This window comes from Gossypium arboreum, chromosome 3 (assembly GCF_025698485.1).
Source record: "Gossypium arboreum isolate Shixiya-1 chromosome 3, ASM2569848v2, whole genome shotgun sequence".
Lineage (NCBI taxonomy): Eukaryota > Viridiplantae > Streptophyta > Magnoliopsida > Malvales > Malvaceae > Gossypium > Gossypium arboreum.
In genome coordinates, this window is record NC_069072.1 from 38442260 (window position 1) to 38468773 (window position 26514).

General features: G+C 35.1%; 1 protein-coding gene across 2 annotated transcripts; it reads left to right on the top strand.

Annotated features, from left to right (window-relative positions):
- The first annotated feature begins 4068 nt into the window (after window positions 1–4068).
- On the top strand, window positions 4069–24929 carry LOC108475909 (THO complex subunit 2). Of its 2 annotated transcripts, none has more exons than XM_017777888.2 (34): window positions 4069–4569; window positions 4659–4784; window positions 6495–6536; window positions 7622–7681; window positions 7834–7896; window positions 8177–8257; window positions 8766–8837; window positions 8914–8961; window positions 9081–9149; window positions 9249–9382; window positions 9714–9789; window positions 10068–10261; window positions 10869–10949; window positions 11110–11314; window positions 11415–11657; window positions 11747–11827; window positions 11916–12035; window positions 12123–12182; window positions 12879–13006; window positions 15740–15836; window positions 15923–16051; window positions 16221–16324; window positions 17627–17807; window positions 17941–18122; window positions 18259–18865; window positions 18968–19072; window positions 19961–20116; window positions 20205–20285; window positions 20930–21379; window positions 21471–21672; window positions 21781–22622; window positions 23991–24301; window positions 24510–24612; window positions 24725–24929. In XM_017777888.2, the coding sequence occupies exons 1-33, from the start codon at window positions 4435–4437 to the stop codon at window positions 24577–24579; spliced, it is 5535 nt and encodes a 1844-aa protein (XP_017633377.1). In that variant the 5' UTR covers window positions 4069–4434; the 3' UTR covers window positions 24580–24612; window positions 24725–24929. The 2 variants fall into 2 exon arrangements, with proteins under 2 accessions (XP_017633377.1, XP_017633378.1); XM_017777889.2 differs by having other exon boundaries at window positions 21471–21633.
- The last annotated feature ends 1585 nt before the right edge of the window (window positions 24930–26514 follow it).

Here is a 26514-nt window from a genome sequence, read left to right on the forward strand (position 1 = left end):
TTATGGGCACACTTGTCTGGGTTCCCATACACGCCATGAAACAACCCGCCCGACAGATAATGTATCAATTTACCGTTTGGTGTATAGTTATTTATGCTAAAAATAGAAAATGAGAAAGTAAAATATTTGCTTTTGATTATATGTTTGGCGCATTTTGTGGGATTCATTATTTGGCTAACTTTAGGTTTTGTCGAACTCTAGGGTTTGGCGGACTCTTCTGTTAAGTATCCGCCAACCCCATATGTTTGGGTGAACTCATTAGTTTGCTGTTCGTTAAGTTTGTTTATGTGGTTAGTATATGTTATAATGGCATGGTAAGTGATGTTAGAATTTAATTGAGACCAAGTTAGAACTGAACTAGGATATTATAGATGATTTGATGCTTAATTAATTCTTCTCAAAATTTTAAAACAATCATGGATCTTCTAACTTTCCACTAAGTTTTGTTCCTGTGTGTCTCTACTATATAAGGACATCAGAATATCATGTTTGCATGTTTTGTTTCTTTTTCTTTTTCTTCTTCTTTAGACTTTCATTGAAGCTTTAGAAATTTTAAGTTAGAGTCTGTAGTAAGGAGTTCCTATATTTAGCTAACACCGTTGTTATCACCAAATTACTAGTAATTTCTAATAAACCCTTAGGTAATTATCGAAGGAATATACGTGTTTTCAGTAATGCATGCATAAGTTTTAGAATTGTTCTTAAGGAATAAAACTTCCTAATTCTAGGTTACATACTACCAATTGGGTTACATGTTACCGATTTATGCATGCATGGAAAATTTCGATGATTTGATGATTTGATAGATATTTTTTTCTTTCTTTTAACTCAAGAAGCTAACGAAGGTCCAAGTAACAAAGGCAAAGGACCTGCTGAGTAGATTACTGTAGTAGACTTTTTGGTGAGTTCTTTCTTACTCTATATATGTAAATTCCATCATTGTATAAATTTTATAAGGTAAGTGTTATTTATCCACAATGTAAGTGTGATATTTGGTTTCGTAGTGTTCAACCAGTACTATCAGTGTGTGTATGGTATGTTTATGTTTCGATGTGTAACACCCTCCTTAATGCACAAGGCAGTACAACTAATAGGTGATACTTGATATGTGATATGTGATATGCGATGATAAAGAATAGGAATATGTTTGTGATGCCTCTGGTAGGGCAGCTCTATTGAAAACTAGACTAGCAGATCACGAGAAAACATATACGACTAACTAGATATGATATGAAGAGTTAAGGGTGTGTGTGTTTATGAATGCAATTGATTCAATATGATCCTGATTCTGAATTCTGGGTATGAGGTTGGCATAAGGATGGGTTGTGTGTAAGTTATGTTTAAGTTGAAGGAGTGTAACTGCCCATGTGTTGTGTTAAGTTGGCGTCTTAAGTCTGTCTGTATTCTATGAATGCCATTGAGCATATTGTGATTATTACGTTTGAACGTCTTCAAATTGTTGTGTATCTATATGGTATTAAAGCCTAGTCATCAATTGTATCACTACATATTAGTTGTGTTTTTCTTATGGAACTCATTAAGTTCGTTAGAACTTACTCTATTATTCTTTCCTTCTCAGGCGTGCTAACTAAAGGAAGTGATTTTGTTGAAGGGACTACACCAGAGAATTGTTGATTGTGAGCCATCTATTAAGTGATTTTGTTGAAGGGACTATACCAGAGAATTGTTTATTGTAAGCCATCTATTTAATTTTGTATCATGCATAAATTTTGTGAGGGGTGGCGTGTAGACTTGTTTTGTAACCGACTTGTATCACTATTTACCATTTTGTCAAGATATGGTTTTATGAGAATTTTTATAAACCTTTTATGTATGTGTTTAACATATTAAATTTTGTTCTATAATACTTTCTCATTGGCGTACAGGTCAAATGGTTTTTGAATGTTAATTTAATTGCCAATAATGTACAATGAAATTATTATATGACATTAACCCATATTACATTTTATATAGTCAATCAATTTATATAAGGCTTCCTCTAAATGTTTTATTTGGTGTATTGCCAGTTTGATTGTTTCATAATTGTCATTCTGAGAGTTTTGCCAATAACTCTTTTTTTTTAATTTCAAATACTCTTTGATAAATTTGTATGGTTTAAATTGTAGCACTGTTTACTCGAATTCAGTAATCGGGTCGGGTAGGGAGTGTTACATGCCATAACTGTTATGTCAGGCTTTTCGCCACTCAAATCATATAGTGATTTCTACTTATATGCCTCAACAGCTTCCCTGTTTACTGTCCTGGCGGACTTCAATTCACCATAAGGTGTACCTGTTCACCACTGGATCATGCCATGGCTCGTCATGGACTTTCGACTCCGAAAAGTCAGTGAACCTCTTTCGAGGTGTCACTTTGTAAAACCTATAGACCCTTATCATGGTGTTGCTCTGAAGAGCCAGTAAATAACCATTTTCATGGTGTCGTTTCGAAGAGCCAGTAGACTATTTCCATGATGCCACTCCGTAGAGTCAGTAAATAATTTCCAACCAGTCCTCCTTAAATCCCTTTTCAATCCGCCCATTCCTCCATTACGCCAAATTTCCTATCTTTAACTAACCTGCCAATACATCCCTCTATACTCCATATTTTATAAACATATTATTCACACACATCACTATAAGCAATGCAATTTATTCATAACATATCATGCAGTACGCCACGTTTCATTTAACATACAACTATACTCGTTTAACCATAACATTCTTACAACTTTCATACTTACACAGACCTATGCATGCATATAATCTCCATACAATCCCAGATAACAATATTCATTCATAGTCATAGAGTCTGACCAAATTCAGTAAAAAACACACAAACAACACATCAAACAAAACAACCCGAAATACCACCCAAATAATAGAGTATAGAAACTCACCTGCTATCTTTTGTCCTAAACCCTAAACGCCATAGCTCTTTCGTCCTAGAAGCTAAGCACGACAACCCATATACCAATTAAGCCGATAATATTCAAACTTAAAAATCCATAATCCAGTCTCAAGCAGAAGTTTTCTCAAATATTTCAAAAATCCTTACTTCTCTTTTTCTCAAATTCACGAATACAAAGAGATTAAGAAGCTTAACAGCTCACCAGATTCTCTACGTTCCAGACTTAAACCTCATGATCACTGGCCCATGCAGAGCTTTCCTCAACTTTCTCTTCTTTGTAGCAACCGAAGAAGACGATGCAAAAGAGAAGAAAATAAAACAAAAATGAGAAGAATTCTACCTGCAAATATATATGACCCATTTCCACGCACGACCACCAAAGCCCCAAATAACCATCCATCAATAATCATTATGCCTCCCACTAAGGAACCAGCTGGTTCCAACTTAACTAAACTAAAATTGAGATCCAACTATTTACCATTCAGCCACTAGAATTTCCAATTTTTTTAGTAGAGTCCAGCAAACCTACAAATTCTTTCAATTAACTCTCAATCTTTCTTGATTTTAGGACCTTAATTAAAACTGGGTGTGAGATGTAGACTGTTAGAAGATAAGTCTTTACGTTCTGTCCCAATCTAACACCCTTAATCCAAGGGATTTGGCACGATCAATTCGATCCAATCATTAAGATATGTTTCTCCAAAGTGAATTGATCTTCATTGACAGGCTCGAATAATTCCATAATATTAGCATAACCCAAATATTTTGTGATAATAAATTGTCAACTCTAAATATAACAAGTAGTTACCTGTCATAATGGTGATAAAAGTAAACACTTTCATTTATGCATAGCAACCACTTAAAATACTTACCTGCGCATTGAGAAATGTATTCTATAAATGGTGTTACACAAAACATTACAAGATTTTAACAATGAGTCTAATGAGGTTATGCAATAGCACAAACATTAGCCGTAATAATTAAAGTAAAAAAGTAACCTATTGTATAATCACTCAAAATATTACGTAAGTTTCAAGAAATTGTGTAACTTGATAGTGTGTTTTACACAAAATATTAATAGATCTGATGTAATAAGGCAATATTTTGTGTAATAAAATCCTTGAAATTTTAAAACCGGATTATGAGACTTACAGCTTACTATACTGTGTATGGTTTAAGCGGGTAGTGGATCGAGCCGGGCTATAGTGATGCAGCCCAAAAAATAAGAAGTCCTAAACCGGACGAATCATTATCATCTCGGAAATCCATTCCTCAAAACCATAACACAGATCAATCATATTCTTCATTCATATCACGGAAACCCTAAGAAGACCCTCTCGTTTTTATTTTGGTTCTCATCATTCACATCCCCCATGAAAAGCCCATTTAATTACCTTCCAGCCACTCCCGTATCCCTCCTCTTTCTCTCTGCGATCTCAAACCCCAACCCTTTCTTTTAATCTCTAGGGTTTGTTTAAAACAAAAATTTAAAATAAAGGAAAAGAAACACAAAAAAGAACAGAAATGTCTCTTCCTCCTATAGAGTGTATATACGTGACAGAGGAAATCATTCGCGAGAGCAAAAATGGAAACTCTAACTTCTCATTCTCTTCACCTGTTCCCATGCTTCGCTTTCTCTACGAGCTCTCCTGGGCCATGGTATTTGCTTTTCTTTTTTGGGGTCAGTTTGTTCAATTTTTATACGTGTATATTCTTTTAGTTGTGAATTTGTTACTGCCGTTTGATAGGTGCGCGGGGAATTGCCATTCCAGAAGTGTAAAGCGGTCTTGGATGCCGTGGAGTTTACGGAGAGAGTGTCGGAGGATGAGTTTGCCTCCTGCTTTGCTGATATCGTCACGCAAATGGCTCAAGACGTGAGTTTTTCTTTTTGCCGGAGATAAATTGAAGCGTTTTTATTAAGTAGGTAGAAATAGGGAAAAAATTGAAGGTGGAGACTTGCTTTTGTTTTAGTTAGCAAATGCAACTAAGGAGTTCTTCTATCCAACTTGGTTCATTGTTGAATCCACTCTTCATTGTTTCTAAGCATGTTTAGAATGGTGGGTCAGTTATATTGTAATTCTAGAGCTTGAGTCCTTAATTTCGTTTAGTTGAGGATTAAAAATTGGTGAATGCAAGTTTACTCAAGAAATGCTCCTGGATAGAGAAAAAGTGTTAGTATGATTCATTAAGCAGACCCCACAAAGGGAAAACTTTATGCTCTTCTCTAATTTCTGTGCTAAGGTTTTATATGTCACAACAATGCTTTTCCTTGCTATTTCCTATGTTTTGCTGCTGTCGCATTTTCGCTTAAGTGGTATCTATTTTTCAACTTATCTTGTTAGGCCAACTCTAATCCTAATTGAAAATTCTTAGAATATAAGGTTCTATCTGTTTCATGGAAAACTGTTGTTAGAAAATATAGAGAACCCCTTGATGAATCTACCTGTCTACGAGGTATCTATTCCTTTCTTATTATGTACCTTCTTTTGACTATCGCACTATGCTTTATTTAGTAACTGCATGGACCCTTCTGGAAAATAGAATTTTTATTTGAAAAGTTGAAGGTTTCTGTTATTTGGATAATTTTGACTGTTTTTCAGATGCATTTATATAGAAAAGGATTGATCTCCACACTTAAGGGGCCATAATTTTTTCTTTGTTTTAACTTTTAATATTAGGGGTCCTTCTTTTTTGCATTGGATCTAGAAGGATCAGTTCCATAAAAATTAAAAAATGAAAAAAATAATATAAAAACTTTATTATTAAAAGAAAGCACTATTTTAAAATGTGTTTTGACACATTAAATAATTTTTATTGTAATTACTTTTACATATTAACACACACACAAAAAAAAAAACATAAAATAGGATCAGTATACATAAATTATCATGTTTATCAAAAACAACCTGACCCATGATTTTTTCACTTAATTTAAGAAGAAAAAATAATGTTATTTATGAACATATGGGATCAATTGTTTTCTGCTTTGCTTGAGCTTTTTGAAAATGGGTTAATTTTCGTTGACATGAAGCTCATTTTCTGTCGACCAAGTTAATTGATATCTTTTTAATTCTAATTTTTTTTAAAAAAAAGGTTGATTAGGTTTGCGAGTTAGTTGTATCAAGCATTAGGATAATCAAACTTGGTTTCTCAATAGCTCGAGCTCTGCTCAATGCTAGGTGATTTTGAAGTGTTTTTAGCCAAGCTCAAGTAACTTGCCACAGCAAGTGTTTTGGGTGATGGGGCTGGGGTATAGGGACTGACATAGAGTTCTGTATTGTTCCAATGTGGTTGTTTATGCTTGTGTTGAGAGGAAATAGGAAATTGAAGGAGGGGTAAGGAGTTGGAGAGAGAACTCTGAATTTTGTTAGTCCTTGGATTTTATGTTTTATGAGTTGGGCCCTTTTAGGCAGTTCTTTTTACTGTTTTGTAGCTCACTTCATCTTTATGAACCGCAATGGTGTTCTTGTTGGTTCATTGTATCCCTGCATTATATTGGCTTTGTTATAAACAGCCAATTACTATTTCTGGAATGTATTACTTGACATGTTTAATTGTAGCTTTTGGATTTTTCTTGTTTGCAGTTTACAATGGCCGGAGAATGCCGCATTAATTTGATAAAATTGGTCAGTATATAATCTAGATGCACATATGTTCCATGCAATTTGTTTATGTTTTCTTATTCCTTATTCTTCTCTTTCTCTTTCTTTTTACGTTTTATTGTTATTAATGCTATGTTTGTTGAATGTAGTCTTATAGGAGCTCTAACTTGATCTCTTTATAGTAAAGACCTTTTTGATACATTGAAAATATAGGGCTAAAGATTAAATGCTGTAATGCTGTAAGTTCTTCAATTTGTTAGTTTACATAAGTGATCAATAAATAGGTTTGTCCACAACTACTGTAGTGATTGATGAAAGTTATTTATGTTCTGATTTGATCCATATGGTATAAAAAGCAGGCAACTAAAACTTAAATAAATTTGCACAAAGAGTCATAGGATGCTTTGTGGAACTTTTCTACTAACACGAACACTTATTAGTTGTTAAGTACTCTGTTGGATTAGGATGCAAGAAGCATGGAACTTCTGATGCAACAATTTTATTTTTTGTATGAGCTTCTTTTGTTTTTGCTTAATTAAGTGAAGAATTAGTTGTTAGATTTCAAGGACCTATGAAATTTAACTTTGATGAGATGATATATCCACAGAATTAGGAGAGAGAATTTGAAACTTAGCTGAACCTAAATTTGGATATTGTAGATTGAACCTCGATGTAGAGCATTAGTCAGTAACCTTTACGGAATTGACCAAAAAATAGTAACTCTGTAGTTGAGTGTTGGATGAGTGGGTGAGTTGTCATTTTTTGTGCAAGAATTACTTGTTTGAACATTGAAATTAAATATATAACCTGTCAATTAAGTTGGGACTTGGAAGGTGAATATTTAATGCAGTCAAGACAATTCAGGTTGAATTTTATTATTAGGAGCTGAGAGGAGGAACTGAATGAATCTCATAAATGTCTAATATCTTTTTCATTATTTTTATCATATTTTATTGAATCTAATAGTATTTTATCGATGCACAATCATATTTTTACTCTGTTCGTCATCTGCAACCAGACATGTTTTGCATCTTTATATGACCTTTGTCATTGTTTATTAAGAGAAATTTCCTATTGCTTATCTGCTGGGTTTATGGTCTTTGTTTTAGGCAAAGTGGCTGGTGGAGTCTTCATTAGTTCCATTGAGGCTTTTCCAGGAGCGGAGCGAAGTAATCTTTTTTTTTTTTTTTTGGTGAACTTGCTATGTTGTTGGTCATTTGTTGTTTATTTCTTGATTTTAGACCTCTGGGATTTTTTCCCTGAATAATTAGATCTCTGTTGACATGTTAACTTTCTACTAATGGAAATTATTTCATTCCAGGAAGAGTTCCTATCAGAGGCTGAGATGATCAAGATAAAGGCTCCAGATTTGAAGGTTAAAGAGGTAAGTAAATTTAATCTTTTTCAACATAATATGTGTTGATTCATGCTTAATTGTCTGGTTAGGCCAGAAATTTCAACTATTGACTCACATTAAATATGGAAATATAAACTTTGTTTAGTTATGTGGATAATAAATTTTACTCCCATGAACTAGTCTAGGAGTCATGTATGTCGGCCTGCTAAACTGATTAAATCAGGTACTTGCATCAGTACATGTGCAAGAAATGAGGTTGAGGTAATACTGACTTCCCTTGTCTGATATATTTCTGTACTTATTCCAGGTCAGGGTAAATACACGTCTTCTTTATCAGCAAACAAAATTTAACCTCCTTCGAGAAGAGAGTGAGGGCTATGCTAAGCTGGTATGACCACAATTTGATAACATTTTTGGAATATATATTTTTTTATGTATCACCTTTGGTTATATATTCTAGATGATGTGGGGATGAAACCTATTGCAGTGATTTATTCATTGATCTTTTGCTGCCTGTTAGTAAAAAATGTGGTCTTGCATGTTTTATTCTTTGGCCTGTTTACTTGGTGCTGTTCCTACACCTATAGGAATTTTGATTATTTTTCCTAGCATTTTGATGGATATTTGAAATTAGGTTGTAGTTGGATTCTGCATGTCATATAGACCATCGGACTTTCTATTGGCATACAAACAGAAATCCTAGTACAGAAACCAGAATTGCTTTATAGGGAAGTGAAATTTGTTTGATAGGATACTGAGGTTTGCCTCGGTAGTTTTCATAAGATTTTTATTAGGTTAGGATTTGGACGGTTGGATATCTAGTATTGATTAGTGCTAGAGGCCCATGCCATTACTTATTTTTTGGTCCTCTGAATTACTTTGATGTGCATCTGTAGGTTACTCTCCTTTGTCGAGGTTCTGAAGATTCAACTCAAAATTCATCAACAGCAAGAATAGGCATCATCAAGGTTTGACCTGTCTCTGTTTAGCATTTCTTTAATTTTAGTTGTGGTCTGCATAGTGTAATTGTTGTAACTTCTGCAGTCATTAATTGGGCATTTTGATCTGGACCCCAACCGTGTTTTTGACATTGTAAGTTTTTTCTAATCTTTGCTGATTATCTTATTCGACCCTTGATTATTCATCCTATTTTGTTGTACATTGACTCTGTTGAATGAATTTTTTAAGACAATAATTTCCTGATTCATTAGGTATTGGAGTGTTATGAACTTCAACCGGATAATAATACTTTTTTGCAATTGATTCCCATCTTTCCAAAGGTACAGGTCACTCAATTCTGGTTTGAGATGAATGACAATTTATGTTATCCTGGATCTTGAGAACCTTTGGGTTGCTTATTTGTTTGTGAATTCCTGCAGTCTCATGCTTCACAAATTCTCGGTTTTAAGTTTCAATTCTATCGGCGCATGGAAGTAAATACTCCTACCCCATTTGGGCTCTATAAGCTTACAGCATTGCTAGTGAAGGAAGAGTTTATTGATCTTGATAGCATGTGAGTTACTTGATATTCATTATCCTCTAATCTGGTGAATCCTTTTGTTCTAGTTTGTTTCTAACAGCGGAGAACTAATCCAGTATTGCTTTCCAAAACTGAAGTTAGTATTGGAACGTGTTCTTTTTGTAATAGGATCCAAACACTCTTGTAGTTACCATTTGATATTGAAAATCCATGCCGTGAAGTGGCAAAGTGATTTGTGGTGTCTATATTTATGGTGGAAATATTTATGTTTACATTCTAAAAATTTGTATTTTCTTATTGATGGCATTTCATAAACTATTTCTATCTGCAATTTCTAGCTGGTCTGATTTATACATATGTGCAGCTATGCTCATTTACTTCCCAAGGATGATGAGGCACTTGAGGATTATAACGGTTTCTCTGCAAAACGGCTTGATGAGGTATTTTTACCACTATGTCCCCCTTTCCCCCCTTTGTACTTAAATTGCTATTATTGCAAATTTGTGCTCATAATTTCTTGTATAAAAATGTGTGGTGTTTCCTTTCTTTTTCTTGAATTGTTTTTGTATCCAAGTCGTTAATATCTCTTCCTTCCCCTGCCCCCTCCAGAGATTGGTGATCACCAACAAATTGTGGTTTACAAGCTGTATAGTTTCCTCTGGATATTGTTGACATATTTTAGCCTGTAATTCACTGTATGATTACCAAATTTTTGCAGGCTAACAAAATTGGAAAAATAAATCTTGCTGCTATTGGTAAGGATCTCATGGAGGATGAGAAACAAGGAGATGTAAGGATAGACCTTTTTGCTGCTCTAGATATGGAAAATGAGGCTGTTGCTGAAAGATCTCCAGAGCTTGAGGATAGTCAAACTTTAGGCTTACTTACTGGCTTCCTTTTGGTAGATGATTGGTAAGCTTGTTTGTGGTTTTCCACTTTTTGAGGTGGTTATTGTATGTTTGTCAGTTTCCATCTGTTTTTATCCCCTCTCTCTATCCCTCTCAACTTTTTTGCCAATTTTGCTTCTTTGTTATTTCCTTGATGTTGTTAGATTTAAATAATTTCCTTACTGGCTTTGAATTTGTTTTCCTCCTGACCTTATTTTGTATTTGTTCTGGGTGGGGATTCTAGGTTTTGGCTGAAACTTTGATTTGCAATTGTCCTGGTAAATCAATGTTCTGCTTTTCAGTAACCAGCAATGTGCTTAGGTTGTATATTCTCATATTTTAAAGCAGTGATATGTGTACCACCTGGTCATCGCCATTTTACTACTAAAAGCACCAAAAACTTCACTTGAGCAATAACTATGTTGTGTGTGGACAGTGCTGTTATTATTGTTGCCAGTGACCTATTGTAGAGTGTCATTCATTTTTTGGGTACTTACATAAGCTTCAAAGTGGAGTATATTGGTGCCGTTTCTGCTTGTCTTCTGTGTATGAATTTTGTGATTTACTATGCATAGTTAAAATTTTTAGCAAGTCTTTAAAAAAATTTCTACTTAAGTTGTCATATTTCTCAGGTACCATGCCCATATCCTCTTTGATCGCCTTTCACCTCTTAATCCAGTGGCACATGTTCGAATCTGCAAGGGGTTATTTAGGTAAACTCTATGTTCCTATTTCTTTATCCTGGAGGGTGGTTGGGGATTTGATATAAGACTCCTCAATTTAGTTGCCTGGTTGTGTATGCACTTTAAGAAAGTTTACTGTTTCATTCCATATTGGTTTGTTATTGTTCATAACTATTGTATACATATTCAGGCTCATTGAAAAGTCAATCTCTTCAGCATATGATATTGTTCGCCAGACACATCTCCAAAGCTTTGTGTCTCCCTTGGGTATTGATAGCGTGGATACAAGAGGTACAATGGTTAGTAACTCCTTTATTGATCTTCCTAAGGAACTCTTTCAGATGCTGGCTACTGTTGGACCTCATCTTTACCGTGATACACTACTGTTGCAGAAGGTATTGTAGTAGTGTTAATGTGCTCAGAATCAACTTTTTCATCTATTTTGTTTCCTCCTAGAAAGGCATTGGTCATCATGCATGCTTTCGTCATTGGCAGGTATGTAGAGTTTTGAGAAGTTATTATTTATCTGCCCTTGAGCTTGTAACTAATGCTGATGGAGCCTCAAATGGGGAAATGGTTACCACTGGACATCGAAATCCTCGTCTTCACTTGAAGGAAGCTAGATCAAGGGTAGAGGAAACTTTAGGAGCATGTCTACTTCCTTCTTTGCAACTTGTACCTGCAAATCCAGCTGTTGGGCAAGAGATTTGGGAAGTAATGAATCTCCTTCCCTATGAGGTTGGCCTTCCATCAGTTATTTCATACTTCCCTTTGAGAATTTATTAGACATGGTAGACAATCTTGCTAGATGAACCTCATCTGCTTAGGTGCGATATCGGTTATATGGCGAGTGGGAAAAGGATGATGAGCGGAATCCTACAATATTAGCTGCAAGACAAACTGCCAAGGTAAAGTAGCATATCTTCTTATTAGGATTCTTATTTCTTGTCAAATTTGGTTCATAAGGGGTTGTTTTGAACCTCTGCTATTTTGTAGCTGGACACAAGGAGGATTTTGAAACGGTTGGCTAAGGAAAATTTGAAGCAGTTAGGTCGGATGGTTGCAAAACTTGCTCATGCTAATCCAATGACTGTACTGCGTACCATTGTTCACCAGGTCTCGTGTTTTTATCATAGATTATTCTCAAGTATTATGCATTGTCAAAAAATTACATGGGTCCATTACAATTTGGACGTTTTTCAGATTGAAGCATACAAGGATATGATTACTCCTGTTGTTGATGCATTCAAGTATTTGACTCAGGTCTGCATCTATTTTACCTTTCCTTGTGATTTTTCTTCCATTGCGTTACCTCTTTCCTTTTTTCCTTGTTGGTAATCATTAAAGATAATTGATGTACATCTTGTCCCCTTTTCTTGGTTATGGTTCCTTGTTCAACATGTCAAAACTAGCACTGGAATTTGGCACTTCAAATGTGGTGAAAATAGAGAAAACAATATAGAAGAATAGATTGAAACATCATAGGAGTGGAAAGGAGATAATTTAAAAAAAAAAAAAAGAAGAAAAAAAGGGTGGAAACTCTGCTAGCCACTTTTTTTCCTTTTTATTTTGATTTAATTCATAAATGACCAATTTCTTGACTGGATTAATGTATATTAGGAATTTTATCATGTATTAATTGGTAGATCACCTTCTGTTATTGTATTATCTTGTCTAATATAACAAAATTTGCTATAATGAAATCACAATATGAATCTAAGCGCAAACCAAAATCTTAGCAATTCAAATGAAAATTAATTTGTTTAAAATATAAATTTCTAAATTTGGACTTGTCCAAACATTTCTTTATTCAAGAATTTCAAACTCAAATTGCAATCAATATTCAAGTACAGATCCAAATTAGACTGAATCTGTACTTTGATTGGGATATATTCTTTTGGTTGTTGTGCACCATATAGTATCTTGATTTTTTATTTTAAATCTTTTCTTTCCGTGCAGCTTGAGTATGACATTTTGGAATATGTTGTGATTGAACGACTTGCACAAGGAGGACGAGATAAACTAAAGGATGATGGTCTAAATTTGTCAGATTGGCTTCAATCTTTGGCATCATTTTGGGGACACCTGTATGTATAGTTATCTCTTTGCAAAAGTCTGCAGTTTTTTATGCAGTTATGTTCCACCAAGATATGTTACATTTCTTGTTTTCCTGTTAGAGGTATATTGTCCAAATTATTGCAACATGAGTCTGATTTCTTGTGGTCTGAGCCATTTGTGTTGCTGTTGTATCCTCATGGTTTTTAGTGACTTTTTTTTGAAGGGGATTACTAGTTCATAACTGTACGAACTCTTTCCTTGCCTGCATTTTTATGTCCCTTTTGGTATTTTTGTTGCTGAATTTGTTAGAACATCTGAAGTATGGGTTACAATCTGTATGGAATGTAGATATGTGTTGGGTTGAGATACTTTACTTCAGTTTCCGGGTTGCAGATTAAGCTGGGAAAAGCAAGGTGACTGGAGCTGGTAGTTGGTGGACATTAGCGATTTTGACTCCCTTATTTCTGATGTCTGATAAGTTTCATCATTGTGACTTGCCAGTTAGGCAGGCATTACAAACAGAGCCACATAGACTGTAACTGAGGTTTAACATTGAAGACCATTAATTGTGAAAAGATGTTATTGTTAAACTGTGAGGTTTTCCATAAGTATCTTCTCCAGTTTCAGCCATGCAATTGAAATGCAATAAAATGAGAAAGGCACTCCTTAGAGAATTCAAATATGATACAGGACCATGAACCATGAATTCTGTTAAGAGAAAAACTGTCTCTGAAATATACTGGTATAGTGGTTCGTATTCAATCCCGTATGTTGGTGATGTTTTGCAAAGCTGTTAAGTGAATGGAAGATGTTGGTGATTAGAATGCAAAGGACGTAACCGTTTGCAATTTGGAGCTTGTATTACTGATTAATTGAAAGTTCATGATGAGTTATTTTGGTGATATAGATAAGGCTTGTTTGGCGAGAGATGTTGGTCAAAATTCTACTGTTTACAATGTGCAAATTTCCATCTGTTCTGCTGGCACCTAGATGATTAGAAATGGGACTCTGTTTTAACGTCCTGGTTTTGTGAACAGCCTAGACATAGGTTGGGCTAAGCATAGAAATCAGCTGTTTCTTTGGGTTATTAATTCTAATGCCTCCCTCCTTTGTGTTGTTCGTTCTAGTTATTGGTTGGATATGTCCTGTCAGTAGCTGCTGGAATCTTCCAGGGAACATATACTGGGTCAAATTTGATTTTTATTGGAAATTGCAGCACTGTTTAGGCTGCAAAAGAGGGTTATTCTTTCGGGAGAGATGTTGATGCGCTTACCAAATATATAAGTGATCAACAAAGCAAGCAGAACTTTGGTTCTAGCTGCCTTAACTGTTGTTTTGGTGGTGGTTCATTGGTAGTTCATGAATTTTTGGGTCCTCATAGTTGTCCAATGCTTAGCACAGCTGTGTTCTCCTGCCATTCGTAAAGGAAATGTAATGAAGTTCTTCGCCTAACATGTGAGATGGAAGAGTTTTGCAACTCTTTGAAGTAAAATTCAAGTTCTGTGGAGGCAACAATCAGAATTTTGAGGGGCGCATTTTAATTGTTAAGGTCTGTCTATCTGAGCTCGCAATGTTGTCAGGGCTGGTCAGTTACAATTATTAGGCTAGTTCTTAATGGAGCTCTGAAAATTTCCCTTGCTATACTATTGCTCTCTTGACCTGTGTGGTAACATTTGCTTTGTGTGTAAGTTTTCTGGTCATGTCAGCTTCTGTCTTGCACATATTTTTACCACCTGTCTTTCTTCCCCTCCCTTTTCTCATTTACTCTCGCTTTCCCAAGGGTGGCTGATTCTTATTGTAGTTCAGTAGATGTATTCATGGTAGCTTGTAGACTAATGATCAGCCAGTTGACTGAGTTTACCTAAATGTTTATGAAATTCTGCTCCTAAGGTGGTCTGTTTGGGTGCTATGGTTTCATTTATGAATATGGGATCTGACAGCTTTTTAGGTTTGTGTTTTTTTCTTTCTTTTCCTTTATTTAGGAGGTGGTGGAATTAAATTTTGACCACAATTTGAGGCCTGAATGAAAAGAATATGATGATAAGCTGGTGACAGACTATTAACATATTATATGGCATCTATCTTTTTTGAGTTTTGAACAAGTCCTCTGGCATGGTTAGATTCTTTCTTCTTAACAAGATTAGGATATCAAGCTGGTAGATTAGTAGGTGTCTCACCTACTCTGTCTGCATTTTTTTTTTTTTCAACGTGTTAGCATTAAGTTTACATACAGCATTGCATGGTAATATTTTCCAAATTTCTGAGGGTTTTAATTCAAATATAATGCAATTTGTTCCTTTTTCTACTGATAGTTTTATAGGCATCTGCATGCATCCTCGCACACAGACACAAAATTTGGAAATGGAATAGCACATGCACAAAGTTTCTGTGGATAACTTGAATTAGAGTGATGCTTTTTTTTTTCTTGTCATTTATACAAAACTCTGAATTTGCCTCTTTGCACGTCAGTCAGCTCCAAAGGCCAACCTTTAGCTTATTATTCAGTTGTCATGAAACCTTAGACTTTATTCATAAAGCTGTTTTGTTCGTTGGATTTTAGAGTGTTACCTTTAAAATTCATGAGATTTTATAGAAAATAAGTAATGAAACCCTTGCTCTTCTATACTTTCTGCTTGTTGTTTCATGCAGATCTTTTTTACTGTTCTATTTTTTCATTTAACAATGACTTTGATTATATGATTTTAAATTTGAGATATTTCATTATTACTTGAAATTTTACTAGATCAATTTTCTATTTGTAGGTGTAAGAAATACCCATCAATGGAACTGAGAGGTCTTTTCCAGTACCTGGTTAATCAGTTAAAAAAGGGCCAAGGAATTGAACTTGTTCTCCTGCAGGTACATAAAGATTTAGAGCTCAAGGGTTTTTCATCATTAAGCCTGAAGATTAAAGTTGCTAACTGGAAGTTTTATGATTGGGTCAGGAGCTTATTCAACAAATGGCAAATGTACAATTCACAGAAAATCTGACCGAGGAGCAGTTGGATGCCATGGCTGGAAGTGAGACTCTTCGATATCAAGCCACTTCATTTGGTGCAACTCGAAATAATAAGGCAATTACGTAAACTTTGATATTGGGCTAGTTTGTTACACAAATAATGATGTATTACCTTGTTCTCTATTATTGTTGAATTGTTGACCACTTAGATGTGTCAGCATGTGTAAATGCTGTACTCCTGTTAAAGCATATTGGTTTCTTATGATTATAAATTGTTTATGCAGGCATTGATCAAATCTACCAATAGGCTCAGAGATTCGTTGCTTCCAAAGGATGAACCTAAGTTGGCTATTCCACTTTTGTTGCTTATAGCGCAACATCGTTCTTTGTAAGTTGCACAACTTTTCTTTAGATAGTTGATACTATAATGGTTAATTGAATAGATACTCTAGGGTGGTGGTTGTTGGTTATGCAGGGCCTCTGGTGTATCCATGCATGCATGCTATATGCTATTCTCTGTGATGCAATTTGTAAATATATCTTGCACGTGTTATTTCATTTATATCCCCCATTTCTGGTTTATTATTAAGAATTTGAGGTTTTTACTGGATAGTGAGAAGTTCCAAAATTTCAAGATTTGTTTGAAACATTTGTAAATTGTTTCTGTATGCTGCTGACTTTCATTTGGCAGAACGAAAATGTTCCATGTAAACATGGTCTTCTTTCCTCTTTTCCCTTTGCGTTTCTATTGTTTTCCCTTTGTCTTTGCTCCACCTCTCCTTTAATTCCCTTTTCTTTCCTTAATTGCTTCTCTTAGTTTTTTATTTTTTGTTTTGTTCACCTTTTAAGCTTCGTCTTCGTTCTTCTGTACAGTTCTATATTATTTTGCCTCTTCCCTTCTCTTATTTCCTCCCTTTTTCATTTTGGCCCTTTGCCTTTCACCCCTGTCCCTTCCATGGACCTCTTGTTCTATATCTTCTCATGGTGTATGAGCATCACTTGTGTCTTATCCTCTTCAGGCATGTCGTATGTTCTCTTATTTCTTCTCATGGTACCCCTTTTTCTTTCATAACCTCCTTGCTTTCCCTTGCGAAAACTCCTTGATGTCTTCCATACTTAAGGGAGCAATTGACTTCTAGTTTTACTTAATTCTGTTTTATTTTCCTTTTCTTTTGTGGCCAATTGACTCCCTGTTCTCTGTTGGCAGTGTTGGTAATAGTGAAAGAAGTCTCTCTTATGTTGTTTTCCTTCCTCCTTTACCTTCTTCATTGTGCTGTGTTGGACAAGAGAGTGGGAAGAAGACTAAGAGGGATTGTAGTTAAGTAGTTGTTATTATTGTAGGACAGAAAGACCTATCCCAAGGTATCACGTTGCTCTATAAAGCTTTGTGCCAGCTTGTTCTTTACACATTCTTGTTTTCCATAATGTTCATGGATCTATGATACATGGTTATCTCAACAAGATGATCAAGAAAGAATGCTTATAAGGTTAATTCTCAACGATAAGGTTAATAGTATTGCATTTTCTCTCTCGTCTGTTTACACTGATGTTTATAACACTTCTGCAAATGCGGTTCTTGATGACTAATTATGTAGTTAGATTCCAGTCCTGCGTAAATAAATTTCAAAGAAAAGTATCTATATGATTCCTGGAATCAGTTGTTTAACCTCATTTCTTTTATCATCTTTAGGGTTGTCATAAATGCAGATGCTCCTTACATTAAGATGGTCAGTGAGCAGTTTGACAGATGCCATGGGACTCTTCTTCAGTATGTAGAATTCCTATGTAGTGCAGTGACACCAGCTGCTGCTTATGCTCAATTAATTCCCTCACTTGATGATCTTGTTCATATGTACCACCTTGATCCTGAGGTATGTTTAGTTCCCTCTGAATCGATTTGTGTTCTCCACTCTTGCTGCACCACTTTAGAGGTCTGGGAATCCGCAACATGGTTAGAAAGAACAATGTACAAAATATTTTGTGAGGTCATTTTTCTTGTTGCAGGTTGCATTTTTGATATATCGTCCTGTGATGAGGCTCTTCAAGTGTCAAGGCAGTCATGATGTTTTCTGGCCTTTAGATGCCAATGGAACTGCAGATATTACTGTGGCATGCTCAGAGTCTGAAAGTAAGGATGATTCTAGCCGAGTGATACTGGACTTGGGTCCTCCTCGGAAGCCCACAATGTAATAGTATTATTTCCCTTCCTCTGTACATGCACATTTTTATGTTTCTGAATAAAACAGCTCAACAGACACAGTTCCCAAATTGTTTTTTAATTTTATTTTTCTCTATTGCTTTCCAAAACTGTTAATTGTGCAGGTGGTCTGAACTTCTTGACACTGTTAAAACCATGTTGCCTTCTAAAGCCTGGAATAGTCTCTCTCCTGACCTCTATGCCACTTTTTGGGGGCTTACACTGTATGATCTTTATGTTCCTAGAAATGTTTATGAGTCTGAAATTGCAAAGCAGCATGCTGCTCTTAAGGCTCTTGAAGAGCTTCCCGATAATTCTAGTTCAGCAATTAACAAAAGGAAAAAAGACAAGGAAAGAATTCAAGAAGCCTTAGATCGTCTAATTAGTGAACTTCATAAGCACGAGGAAAATGTTGCATCTGTCCGTAGGCGACTTACTCGTGAAAAAGACAGGTGGTTGAGTTCCTGCCCTGATACTCTTAAGATTAACATGGAGTTCCTCCAGCGTTGTATATTTCCTCGATGTACCTTCAGCATGCCAGATGCGGTCTATTGTGCAATGTTTGTCCATACTCTCCATTCCCTGGGCACACCTTTTTTCAACACAGTGAATCATATTGATGTTCTGATATGCAAAACCTTGCAACCCATGATATGCTGTTGCACCGAGTATGAAGCAGGAAGACTAGGGAGGTTTCTGTATGAAACACTAAAGATTGCATACTACTGGAAGGTAGGAACATATTCTCCATTAAGCTCTTTCTCATATTATAATGTTAACTGAAACATTTCGTTTTATTTTAATGGTTTTTGTGGACCACTGCTTCTTTTGCAGAGTGACGAATCCATCTATGAGCGGGAGTGTGGAAATATGCCAGGCTTTGCTGTGTATTATAGATATCCAAATAGCCAGCGTGTTACATATGGACAGTTCATAAAGGTAAGTTATTATGTATTTTGGTTCCCTAAGATGTCCGTTTGGTTGATAGTGTTGTAATCTTCTTAGTGCCTCAGGTTCATTTGGGGAAACATTTAGTAGGTGGGTGTCCATTTCATGTCCTCTCTAATTCTATAGAAGTACATGAAATAATTTCATGTCTTGAGAATATTTCTATTAGTTTCTTCTAAGGATAAAACAGATGTACCAAATTGTTGTAAATGTTCTTTGTGCCTTAGGTTCATTTTGAGGAAACTTTAGTAGGTAGGTGTGCATTTCAATTTGCAGCTGCTGACTTCAAATTGGTCTAAACTTTGTCATAAGAATTTGCTTACTTACAGTGTTTGACTGAAACTTGACCTTGTTAAAACTGATGACCTGTTGGATTGATCACTTAACCAGTTTTTCCCTGAATGCTTGTATTGAGTGTGTACATGTGGGGGTTTTATGTGCACTCTAATTCTATAAAAGAACATGAGAACATTTTATGTGCACTCTAATTCTATAGAAAAACATGAAGTTAACTTTCTCATAACTTAAGAATATTTCTATTGGTATCTTCTAAGGATCCTGTCTTTTAGTTTTTTGTATGGCATTTTACTGAGTAATATTAATGATTCATGTGACACTTGCTCATGGAACAAACTTTAAACATAATTCTTTTATCCTGTCTTATTTTGGTATTTACTATTCAGAATACTCCAAAAAGTTTTGTTATTACTCAATGGAGTGATTTCACAAACATTAGACATCTACATAGGAACCTCTACTACTAGCTGTTTTCTGAAAAGCAATGCTTCTGTTTTACATTTCTAAGCTTATCTTGTGTTTTGAGAATAATTCTTGTCTGTGATTGAGTCAGAATTTTTAATTCTTTATTTCTTTTGAAAGGTACATTGGAAATGGAGCCAAAGAATCACAAGGTTATTGATCCAATGTTTGGAATCAACCGAGTACATGGAGATTCGTAATGCTTTAATAATGCTGACAAAAATTTCAAGTGTTTTCCCTGTTACCAGAAAGAGTGGGATTAACCTAGAAAAAAGGGTAGGAAACGTGTAGAACTTTCAATGGCTAATTGGATTTATTGTTTAGATCTATTTATATGGTCCTTTATTTAACCTTTTGGTTGCAGGTTGCTAAAATTAAAAATGATGAAAGAGAGGATCTCAAGGTGTTGGCAACAGGTGTTGCTGCTGCTTTGGCTGCTAGAAAGGTAAATTGCTTTCTTAGTTTTCTGCCTAGGAAGCACTGATGCAAGCATAAGATGATATGGGCACCATGATATAAAGAAAAGCTCAGGTCAAATGACTTGTATTTATGTGTATAAAGCTTAAACAGTTGGCAAAAAAGTACTAAGGTTTGATTTGTGGCTGTTGCTTTTGTTGATTGATTTTTGCCATTAAATGTAAAAGGTGAAAAGCAAAATTATTTAAAATGTAGCTAATAGCTAAAGTGGAGCATTGCATGAAAGTAAATTTGTTATCTAAAGAAGTTAAAACTTTTTAAGTTTTTGGTTATTCAAAACTATTATTTGCTTTTTGTAGCAAAATGCTCAAATACTTTTTGCCAGTTTCTATTTTGTAATTGAGAAAAATGGAGGAAAATGCAGTAAGGCAAACTAATGTGTTTCTGTTTGCTCGTGGTATCCATTCAATGCAAGAACATGTCAAATATTTTAGTTCTTTTCAGAGACAACAACAATGTCCATTTTGGCTATCTAGTGCATTTGGGGCTTGTTGGATACAGATAGAATACTTCTTTGATCCGTGCTTATTCTTATTCATATTTAAAACATGATGTCTATTCTTCCTGTTTATTCATGTGTGTACCTGTGTTGGCCATTTTTATACCCTGCAGTCTTCATGGGTTACTGACGAGGAATTTGGAATGGGATATCTTGAGCTGAAGCCTGTACCACCAATTGCTTCAAAATCTGTTGCTGGTAACACAGTTGCTGCACAGAATGGTTCATCAGTTAATGTTTCCCAGAATGAGGCTGCTGGTGGCAGGGCAGTTGCCCTTGGAACCCAACAGTCGGATGTGAATTTGGTCAAGGACCAGGTTTCAAGAACAAAACCTGATGGGCGATTGGAAAGAGCAGAAAATGCCCCTCTTGGTAAATCTGATTTGAAAACAAAAGGTGGTACATCAGCCAATGGCTCTGATGCTGCGTTATCTGTTACATTAGCTGCTTCACAAGCTGGAACAGAAAAATCACATGAAAATCAGAAACAGCCAGATGATTCTTCTAATAAATTGGATAAGCATGCAGCTAAAACTCCTGCGAAAAACTCTGCTGAATCAGAGGTATCTAATGTTCCCTTCTGGATATTTTGGGTTTTTTATTTTAGTAATTTTATTTGGTGTTTCACATTTCACAATTTTTCTTCTTCATCAGTTAAAGGCCTCTTCCAAACGCTCTGTCCCTGTTGGATCTCTAACAAAGACACAGAAGCAAGATCATGGAAAAGATGATGGCAAGTCGGGGAAAGCTGTTGGAAGAACTTCTGCAATCTCTGTCAATGATAGAGATGTTCCCTCTCATACAGAGGGTAGACAAGGTGGGACTACAAATGTTTCTTCAGCTATCACTTCCAATGGTAAAACTGTTTCTGCTCCACCTAAATGTTCATTGGAATAGATATCCTTGGTTGAGTCAAATGTAGATAATGTAGATTTTTAGCCTTCTGATATGAGGTTTTCTGCAGGGAAAGATGATAGCTCTGAAGCACCAGATGCATCAAGGCCATCTTCTCGAATTGTTCATTCTCCCAAGCATGATTGTTCTGCTACTGCTTCTAAGTCCAGTGATAAGGTGCAAAAGAGAACTAGTCCAGTGGAAGAGACTGACAGATTAAGTAAGCGCCGTAAAGGGGATGTTGAAGTGAAAGATCTGGATGGTGAAGTTCGAGTATCTGACAGGGAGAGGTCCACTGACCTTCGATCAGCAGATTTTGATAAGCCTGGAACTGATGAAGTAACAAGCTACAGGACTGGGGATAAGCCTTTGGATAGATCAAAAGATAAGGGAAGTGAGAGACATGATAGGGATTACAGAGATAGATTGGAGCGCTCTGAAAAGTCCCGGGCAGATGATATTTTGACTGAGAAGTCAAGAGATAGATCAATAGAGAGACACGGAAGAGAGCGTTCTGTTGAGAGAAGCATTGATAGGAATTTGGATAGACTTGGTGATAAAGCTAAGGATGAGCGCAGCAAAGACGAAAGAAGTAAAGTACGATATGCTGATACATCCATAGAAAAGTCTCATGCTGATGACCGGTTTCATGGGCAAAGCTTGCCGCCACCACCACCTTTACCTCCTCATATGGTCCCACAATCTGTTAATGCTACTGGTAGAAGGGATGATGATCCTGACAGAAGGTTTGGTAGTACAAGACACACTCAAAGACTCTCTCCAAGACATGAAGAGAAGGAGCGGAGACGGTCAGAAGAAAATTTGTTGGTTTCCCAGGATGATGGAAAGCGCAGAAGAGAGGATGACTTTCGAGAGAGAAAGCGAGAGGAAAGAGAGGGATTGTCATTGAAGGTATTGAACTGGTCTATTACTTTTATTATTACTTTTTTGTTTGTTTGTTTTTATGTGGTTATCCTACATCTATTATGTCTTACTTGTGGTCTTATATTCAAGTTGAGTCTCTCTACCTATTACTAATGGGTTTTAGGTTGGATGCTTAATATGCATGTCTTCCATTCTTTCTGCACAATCCCATATGAGGTTGTCCACATGTGATCCTTGTTGGAGTTTACATGTGATGGGGAGTGTTAAGTAGCGTGATCCCATATCCTGGTAAGTCTTAGGTTTTCTGTGGTCTTGTATTAGGTTGAGCCTCTAGATTACCAATTGGTGTTTGGCTGGATGCTTAACAATAATCATCAACCAATAACTAGGCATAGTTTGGTGTTCAAATGTCATATGAGCTATGATACTTGTTTGTATTCTTGGAGTATTTCGAAGATATTTGCTTGTAAATCTGGATCTTGTGGTGGTTTATTATTTGAATGCAGTTGATATCACTGTGATATCCGACAATCTACCAATTGGTGTTTGGCTGGATGCTTAACAATAATCATCAACCAATAACTAGGCATAGTTTGGTGTTCAAATGTCATATGAGCTATGATACTTGTTTGTATTCTTGGAGTATATCGAAGATATTTGCTTGTAAATCTGGATCTTGTGGTGGTTTATTATTTGAATGCAGTTGATATCACTGTGATATCCGACAATCTAGGTCATGAAGGTAAATTGTTTATGATGGGCCCTGGAGGAATGGCTGTAATTCCCTACTACTGTTTCTTCAGATTTTGCTTGCCAATTTGGATTGAATCTTTGGTCTTTTATGTTTGGGTAGTGTATGCACTTGTGACCAGACATTCACTTTAATAGGTCATGGAGGTTGCCTGTAATTCCCTACTATTTCATGAGATTTTGTTTGCCAACCTGGATCTATGCTTGTTTATATTTTGATAGCATATGCATTAGTGACTAATTCGCTATAATGTTTGGATCTTCACTGACAATCAGAAATGATAAATTACTTCATGTAGCTAAGCCAAGATTTAATGGGGCTTGGAGTGTTCCTTCGGAATGCCAGGTCTATAATGATGCCATACTAGATGTAGCTGTGTATTCTTGAGAATGATACATTACTGTATGTGCCCTTACATTGGGAGGTTGATGGGGTGTTTCTTTTGTTTCTCTTAAAACTTGATAACATATACGATTATGTATTATAACTGCCTTTGTAAATTTTGGCAACTGTTAAGCTAGAAAAGAAACAAAACCGCTCTTCTAATTTGCTCATTGGGTGAAAATCAGGGCTTTGATATCTTATAGGTAGCTTATATTTTTGGGCAAAAGTTTTTGCTTACTTTGGTAAGTGGCTCTATGTAGGTGGAAGAGAGGGAAAGAGACAGAGAGAGGGACAGAGAGAAAGCAAATGTTGTGAAAGAGGATGATGTTGATGCTACTGGTGCCAAAAGGCGGAAACTCAAGAGAGAGCATTTGCCATCAGAGCCCGGGGAATATTCTCCAGTTGCCCCTCCTCCCCCACCTCTCTCCATTGGTATGTCACAATCATATGATGGAAGAGAGAGAGACCGAAAGGGTACCATGATGCAGCGTGGGGGTTACTTGGAAGAACCAGGGATGAGGATTCATGGGAAAGAGGCAACCGGCAAGATGGCTCGTCGAGAACCAGACCCGTATCCTTAACGTGAGCTAAATTATTTGTATATTTGTTTGAGCATAACTTCATATGTTGTCCTGTGAAAGTTGACAAATTCGTGTGTTATCCGAGCTGCATGTTCATGCAAAGAATAAATGTGAATGAGCCTAGTAAATTTTGGCCTTCACATAAACTGTTGCCCTATTGCAAATAGAAAAGAAGCTATTTCCTTGATGAAAGTTTAGATTGTATGATCGGGAATGGGACGATGAGAAAAGACAGAGACCTGAGCAGAAGCGGAGGCATCGGAAGTAAGATAGGAGGAAAGGTTGTTTAATGCATAAAAAGGTAGTTTTTTTTTTTTTTTTTCTCTTCATTTACAGACGGTTGATGTTTGGTGCTGCAAATTTGGCTGTGGTTCCTTACGGCTCCTTATCTATGGTTGCCTACAAATTTTCAGATTTCTGTTTAGAATTTATGGGGCGCTTTCTCTAGCAAGAAGGTTTCATGAATGAAAAGGGACTGCTAATTTATACATTTCTTGTAGTAGGGATATTGTAAATTCTTCAGCAGTCTGTACTGTAACTGTGTAACTATAGTATGCTTTTAACAATTTTGTTGTATTTTTTTTTTTTTTGGTTATCATTTCCTTAGAAAATGAAAAAGCTGCTTATTTTTCTGCAAGCGTCAAATTAATTACTAATCCTTAGATATTAAAAAGAGCATGGCAAGCTGAGTTGTGATTGCAATTAAACTAGAAAATTTCATCAACTCTTTATTTATATATAAATACGAGCATTTTAGCGTTAATTAGTTCAATTTTGACATTAATTATTATATATGTAATAAAAAGTATTTTCTAAAGCAATAAACGGATTTTCCAGAGTCAATTGGTTGAATAAATTGCGCATTAAACGAATAATGTTTAATGAACAGATTTGCAGCACATTTCACTTTCCATGAGATTTCCAGCTTTCAATTTTCTTTATGCCTCTTCCTACCCAAGAGATCATTGTATCATAGAGTTTTTCAAGTGTTTTAGTTTATCTCAATATAAGTGGAACGATTCTATTTCTTATACTATTAAAAAGTGTGCAAATAACGACCGTGTTAAATAATTGAACTCTAGGATAAAGAACATTTAGTTTCTATTAAACTAAATGTGGCAGTTTAGTTCTTATTTTATTCAGAATTGAGAATAAAATAATTAAAACAAAATAAATGCAGTTGTGCGGTATGTAAATATGGAACTGATTGAACCTAAAAGTTAGAAATTTAAAAATAAAAATATATATAATATTCATAAAAGTTATAAAATATTCAAAATATTAAAAAAACAAATTAAAAACTAGTTTCAAATATTTGAATTTTTTCTTAAAAGTTTTCTTTAAAAAATCTTTTAAATTCTTTAAATAAAATTTAAATTTTGAAATATTATTAAAGATATGTATTTATATATATATGATCTTAGAATGTTATATAATGGTTTAAACAAAAATAATAATTTGTTTTGAACTCAGCCAATTACATATGGACACGAATAAATATTTTCACAATTGTATTTATCTTTTGTTATTTCACCATAAAATTTTATAGATATAAATAGTTAACACCCTATGAGGACAAATAGTGTCATTTAATTCTTTTTGGCACATATTGAACCATTTAATTTAAAAAGCACTAAACTGATTTTGACTTAATTATTTATTAATAAAATAATCAATGTTATAATTAATAGTTTTTTTACTCATACTATAATGATTAAATTGTTTTGTTTTTTCTTTTAAAGACTTCAGAGACTATACTACAAGAATGTGTTGGGAATTTATTTCCATTAAAAGTAAATGTCAACCATGTTTAATACCGTATTTAAAATTGTGTATGCATGAATATATAACAATTTTAGTACTGGAATTGCAAGAAAAGAATGTCGGGAGTATTTCTTATTAGTGTAGGTCAAAATCAATAGATTTTTAAATGTAGAAGGTCCTCTCATCCTGTTTTTCCCACTCTCTTCAAGTTGACATTCTCTTCCCCTTTTCTCAGTTAGTTTCTTTTTTTTTTTTCTTTTTTCTTTTTTTTTTATGTATTGTAGTTAGGAGGATTTATTATTTATTTGTGTCAAATTATAGAATAAAATTTTAAAAGTTAAAATATGCTCTAAATTATTATACACTTATATATTTAAATTTTAGTGTTTTTATTTTAAAATATATAATCCTCTACTTTTCAAATTTAAAATTTAAATTC